This window comes from Malus domestica, chromosome 17 (genome assembly GCF_042453785.1).
Source record: "Malus domestica chromosome 17, GDT2T_hap1".
Taxonomy (NCBI): Eukaryota; Viridiplantae; Streptophyta; class Magnoliopsida; order Rosales; family Rosaceae; genus Malus; species Malus domestica.
Window position 1 is genome coordinate 33,588,765 of NC_091677.1, and position 6,000 is coordinate 33,594,764.

Here is a 6,000-nt window from a genome sequence, read left to right on the forward strand (position 1 = left end):
TCCTGGGCCGAGAGTGATTCTACCCTCGGCCCAAACTATTATTTTGGGCCCAAACATTGCCCCCTCGCTTCTGAGGTCCTCGGCCTGAAACCTTCGGCCGAGTTTGGGCCTTGAAGAAGCGAATCTACCACTCAGGATCCTAATACCCGAGTTCCAAGGCGCATTTATTGAGCACGATCGCACGATCTTGATCCTGCTAAACCACTCGCCACGTGGCGTCCTCTAACATGGCCAATCCCTCATAATGACGTCTAAGGCGTGCGGCAGCCTGAACCGTCTTGCCATCATGACCACTATCTCAATCCGCGAGCCACTACCTCAGTCCGTGAGCCCACTTGTCATCGTGCGGGCGTCGAACCGTCTTTCGTCATTAATTTCGCCGTCACACGCAATCATGCGCCCCCAAAACCCTAACCTTTGGTCTTCTCAACCGCATTTCCCAAATGTTCATCATGATCAACAATTCCTTTGGTCGATTTTGCCCTTTATTTTGAATTTCGAACGATTGCTCTTCCCCCTATAACTCTATAAATACCGAACTTCCCTCATTTGTACCTTTACGCTCTCAAACTTCCTGAAATCCTCTGCCGTTGATTTCTAGTGCATTTCTCCTATTCCAAGTCTTCGTCTTTAAATCCCCAACCCAGACAACCTTTTTACTCTGTGCTTCTTTCTCACAATGGCGTCCTTCATCTCCAAGTTTTCCAGGGAATGTGACCAACATCAGAAGATTTTTGATCGGAGCTCGATCAAGACCATCCGGTTTGAAAACGACATGAGCACCCAGTACTAAATCCTGGGTCCTCTCTTCAAGGCTACAATACCGCCGACTATCATCGGCCTTCTACAGGAGCACTGCCTAACACCCTTGCTTCAAGGGTTTGAATGGTCGCGATGGGATGCGGCTAAACCCCAAGGCTCCTGGCCCTCGACGACCACATCCTGGGCAGCCTGGGTCGTTCGAATGGAACGACTCTTCGGCGAGCAATGGAAGGCCCTTGGCATCTACGACGCCATCCTCCTTTCGTCTATGGAAATCGTCCCCGACAAGGAGCTTCTCCAAGCCGCTCTGTGCTTCTGGTGCTCGGCCACCAACACAATGGTCCTTCCTCTGGGTCCCATTGGTCCTACCATCCTGGATATCACTGCCATTCTGGGGACTTCGGCGACCGGGGTCCCTGTCGACGCGACCCTCTCTGGGCATCCGTCGAATATCGACCTAAAAACGCTCTTCGACCGTCGGGCCTCCGAGACCTTGAACCGTGACGGTCATATCCCGTCGAAGGAAAATATTCAGAAGCTCCACAAGAACTTCTGTAATTACAACACCCTCTATCTCCACTTCGCCGGCCGAGGAGACGAGGACCTGCGAGAGGGAGAGCATGAAGCCTTCCTCTTCTACTGGTACAACAAATACATTTGTTGTACCAAGTCAAACAAGTGTTTGGTCGAGAACATGCCGGTAGCCGAAGCCCTGGTTAGTGGTCACGTCTTGGCACTGAGTTCCAACATTCTCGCCCAACTTTTCCGCTGCCTGGCCGAGGCAACCCTCCACAAGGTCGACCCACACCAGAATGGTCCTCTCTGGGTCTTCCAACTCTGGTTGCAGGTATACTTCGCCTCCCTTCGGCCGGCCATAGCTGAATTCTCACCAACAGAGGCGCTTGGGCCTCAACTGGCCTCTCGACCGACACCTCCCCATCAAGCCGAAGAGGTATTTCGGTACCTCTTCGCTCTCGACGACTTCTCCAACGACGAGTTCCTAATATGTCGTCGTCGAGACTATCCTTCCTCCATCAGGCTGCCTACCTCCCCATGGAGCGCGGAGGAAGACGCCGATCTTCGTCAGACCTGGGGGTCGTTTGTGCTTGCTCGCGACCTCCCTCTCGGCTGTGATGGGAAACGGTCAGGTTGGGAAGTATATCATCCGAACTTCCTTGCTCGACAGCTCGGCTACCTTCAGGGCTGCCCTATCCCCCTTCTCTCCTCCCGAACGGTCCTAAGCCGTGGACGCGAACCTCGTTCCTCTAAGAAGGAGTGTAGAACCGCCGTGAGGGAGTTCCAAGAGCGCTGCCAAAAATTCCGCCTTCGACCAGCCACCCCGGCAACCCATTGCAGCGACACCTTTGGTGAGTGGTGGGAGAAATACACCCATGAATTCTTTGGTGCGCCGGTTGAAGATGTGCTTAGCAGACTCTTCGGTGACCGGCCTAAGAAGGCCTCGGCCCCTCATCCTCAAGGTACCTGTTCCACTTTCCTCATTTCCATCAACCTTGCATATTGATTTGCCTTACTGAATTGTCTTTATCTTTTTAGGTAGTCGGCCTTTGAGGAAGACGGAGGCAGTTGTCGCTGCCACGGCCGGGAAAAAATCGGTCGTGGCCCAAAAGGACAAACCCGCTGGTAGGGCCGTGCTTATCAAACGGCCTAATCAAGAGGCCGAGCCGGCTGTCGAGCCTTCCCCGCCTGCTAAGCGGGTTAAACAAATGGCGAAGAAAGGTGCACGGGAGATCCACGTTATCTCCAGTCACACGACGACTCCCAGTGCTTCCCCTTCTCCCGCCGCCGGTCATTCTGGGGTCGAGAAACAGCCGGCTTTGGCCGCAGAGATGGCCCTAGCGCGGCCTGCCTCTGTGGCCGGCGCATCAATTGTCCCTCCCTCTATCGAGAAGGCACCTGTCTCACAACAGGCAGTTTCTACGACCGAGGGATCCTCTCCCAAGAATCCAAAGCCCTCGGTCCTCGTGTTGGAAGAGAGTGAGGGGAGCGACGAGGTCCCGCTGGCGCATCGTCCTCATACTCGTCGACAACCTCCTCCAGTATCCGAGATGGCGGTTCAAACCGGCCCCTCCTCGGCTAATCGTGGCAAGCGCACGGTCGAGGAACCGACCCCGGTGGCCGAACCTCTCGTTCCTTCTCAGGATCAGGAAGTCCCTGCCTCCTCTGAAGCAGCTGCGCCAGTCGGCCCATCGGCAGCCGACCGTGGCAAACGGCTGCTCGAGGAACCCGAGGCCACGGCGGAATCGCCGGTCCATCCTCAAGACCAAGGCTTCCACATTCCTCCACAGGAGGTTACCTCGGCTTTTGTAAGTACCTTCAATTGTCTCCTCCTGATTGCTTTTCTGCTTTAGAATTCTAAACAACGAAAATACTAAATGTCAGGTGCCTGTACATTCTTTTCACCGTCAATTCTATGCGCCGAAGGGCGTTATCTATATTTCCTGGCCGCCTCAGTGGCCATCAAACGTAGATAACCTCCATCGGCCGCGTGAAGTGAGAAGCAATCTGAGACACTGGGCTCGGCCATTGAGTTCTTTAGGTTCAAGCAACGATCCTGGGGACATGGCCGAGGTCTCCTCTCGGCAGGTTAAAAAAAAAAAAAACGACACCTTCTTGCTATTCTTGTCATGACTTCCTTTAAGCTTAACCTTGTCTATTCGTGCAGGCTTCATGGGAGGTTGAATTCAAAGCCCTCCTTTCCAGCACGACTGCAGAGTCCGGCCCTTCGGCCGCTCCGACTGAGGCTGCCGATCCAAGCGCCCTAACCCAGTTGCGAGAAGTCCTGTCGCTCTCATCATCGCAAGTACTTGAACGCAACGGTCTTGATCTGCTCGGCGTGTGTCTGAACGACCTTGGAGCCGATGGTCGCCTGAGTGGAGATGCCATTATTCGGGCATCGTCTGCCTTGGAGCGCGTTCGGGAGACATTCAGTATCTTCCAGACTGCTCTGAAGGCCGAACAAGACCTGCAAGCCGCCACGGCCGTTCAAGACACCCTCCGTCAGATGGCCGAACTCGACCGTCAGATGGCCGAACTAGCGAAACGCCGGTCGGCCACTACTTCTGAGCTTGCGAGGGACTTCGAGTCAGGTGGGAAGAATCGCCTAACTGAGTATGCAGCGGCCAAAAAACGGGTCGAGCGGCTGAAGCTGGACAAAAAGAATCGGCAAGCCGAAGTCATCATGGCCGACGTGCGGTGGTTGGAGTTGAAGGCTCTGCTCAGCACTCTTCTTCCCTCGTCTCCTTGAAAGTATTCGACCCACTCATTTTTGTAATACCTATCAATCTTAATGGAATGATTTTTTTTTCTACTTGGTACAACAAATTTTTTATTCACGCATTTCCCATGTGACCGGATAGTATTTCTTCAAGAACTTCCCATTAATCGGTAATTTGTGAACTACTCCAGTTTGGTCTTTAAGATGATACGCCCCTTTGCCGTATACTTTATGCACAATGAACGGCCCTTCCCAATTCGGCGACCACTTGCCGAACCTAGGATCTTTTAATCCTATGGGCAACACCGTTTGCCACACCAATTCACCCTCGCCGAACGTTTTCTGTCGCACCTTCTGATTATAGGCTCGCTCGGCAATCTGTTTTTGTGCCACCAGTAAGTTATAAGCGTCAAGTCGTGCCTCTTCCAAATCTTCCAGTCCCTGTCTCATGGACTGATTATATTCGGCGCTAAACAAACTACTTTGTTCAATTAATCGCAACGAATTTATGCTCAACTCGACTGGTAGCACCGCATCGTGTCCGTAAGTTAATGCGTATGGGGTTGTTGCAGTCGCCGATCGGGGCGACGTTCGGTATGCCCATAATGCCTCGTTCAACTTCAAATGCCACATGCCAGGCCTTTCTTTTATTATTTTTTCGAGGATGCCGATCAACACTTTATTACTTGCCTCGGCCTGCCCATTCGCCTGTGGATAATACGGTGTGGACTGTTCCAGCCGAATTTTCAAATTGGCCGTGTATTCTTTAAACCTTTCGGCTGTGAAGATTGTTCCATTGTCAGTTATGATCGTTTCTGGAACACCGAATCGGGTCACAATGTGTTCCTCTACGAAATTGCAAACTTCTTTAGATGTTAACTCGTCATATGATTTTGCTTCGACCCACTTAGTGAAGTAATCAGTTGCGACTATTATCCATGCATGCTTAGCAGCTCCGGAAGTCGGCATGATTTTGCCGATTACATCCATGGCCCATCCTCTAAACGGCCACGGCTTAATGACCGAATGTAGTGATTCGGCCGGGACCCTTTGTATAGGCCCATGGATTTGGCACTGCACGCATCCTCGTGCAAACTCGATACAATCTTTCAGTATTCTCGACCAAAAATAGCCGTGTCGTCGGAGTAGCCATCGCATTTTTCGTCCAGACTGGTGAGCCCCGCACACCCCTTCATGAACCTCTGCAATCGCCCGAGCACTCTCTTGGGGGCCGAGGCATAGCAATAACAAACCATCTTCGCCCTTTCGATACAACTCGTTCTGGTACGTGACATAGTTCGTGGCGTGAACCCGTGTCCTGCGACTATGTTTTCCGTTAGGATTGTCAAGGTACTGCATAATGGGCTTTCTCCAATCATCTGGTACTGCCTCGACCGTGCAAATTTCTATAGAGTCCTGCCGATCTAACAACGACGGCAGGGACATGACCTTGGTACGTATCACATTGTCTCGACGGAGGATTTGCTGATCAACCAAGGCCGGGTATAATTGTCGTAATATTGGTATTTCCCGGCCTAGCTTGCCCCCCAAGAGTTGTGCACCGGAGGCGATTTGAGCCAACTCGTCTGCATCGGTATTATGAACTCGAGAAACATGCTCGAATGTAATACCGTCAAAGGACTCGGCCAAATAGCTGGCGACCATGTGGTAAGGCGCCATAGTACAACTCATGCAGCGAAAAGACCCATTAATTTGGTTAATCACTAGTTCAGAATCCCCGAGGACGAGGACACGAGTGGCGCGTAGTTCAAGAAGGAGGTCCATACCAATGACCAGAGCCTCGTATTCGGCCTGGTTATTAGTGCAGTCGAAATCCAATTTGAGCGAAAAATACCAACGATCGTTGTGAGGAGATTGAATGACGATGCCTGCGCCGGCCAAGGACGAAGTACTGGAACCATCGAAATACATCGTCCAATAGTTGTCGCGGGTCACCACCATGCCGATTTCGACGTCAGCACTCCCGAAACCGTAAGGCGAAG

At 52.2% G+C, this 6,000-nt stretch overlaps 1 protein-coding gene across 1 annotated transcript; it reads left to right on the plus strand.

Annotated features, from left to right (window-relative positions):
• Positions 1-964: 964 nt before the first annotated feature.
• On the plus strand, positions 965-4,027 carry LOC139193493 (uncharacterized). The gene is made up of 3 exons (XM_070816520.1): positions 965-1,316; positions 2,317-3,086; positions 3,446-4,027. The coding sequence occupies exons 1-3, from the start codon at positions 965-967 to the stop codon at positions 4,025-4,027; spliced, it is 1,704 nt and encodes a 567-aa protein (XP_070672621.1).
• The last annotated feature ends 1,973 nt before the right edge of the window (positions 4,028-6,000 follow it).

Coding starts and splice junctions, on each gene's coding strand:
- LOC139193493 (XM_070816520.1), top strand. CDS start 965: ATGGAACGACTCTTCGGCGAGCAATGGAAGGCCCTTGGCATCTACGAC. Junction 1,317..2,316: donor GAAGCTCCACAAGAACTTCT/GTAATTACAACA, acceptor TTATCTTTTTAG/GTAGTCGGCCTTTGAGGAAG. Junction 3,087..3,445: donor AGGAGGTTACCTCGGCTTTT/GTAAGTACCTTC, acceptor CTATTCGTGCAG/GCTTCATGGGAGGTTGAATT.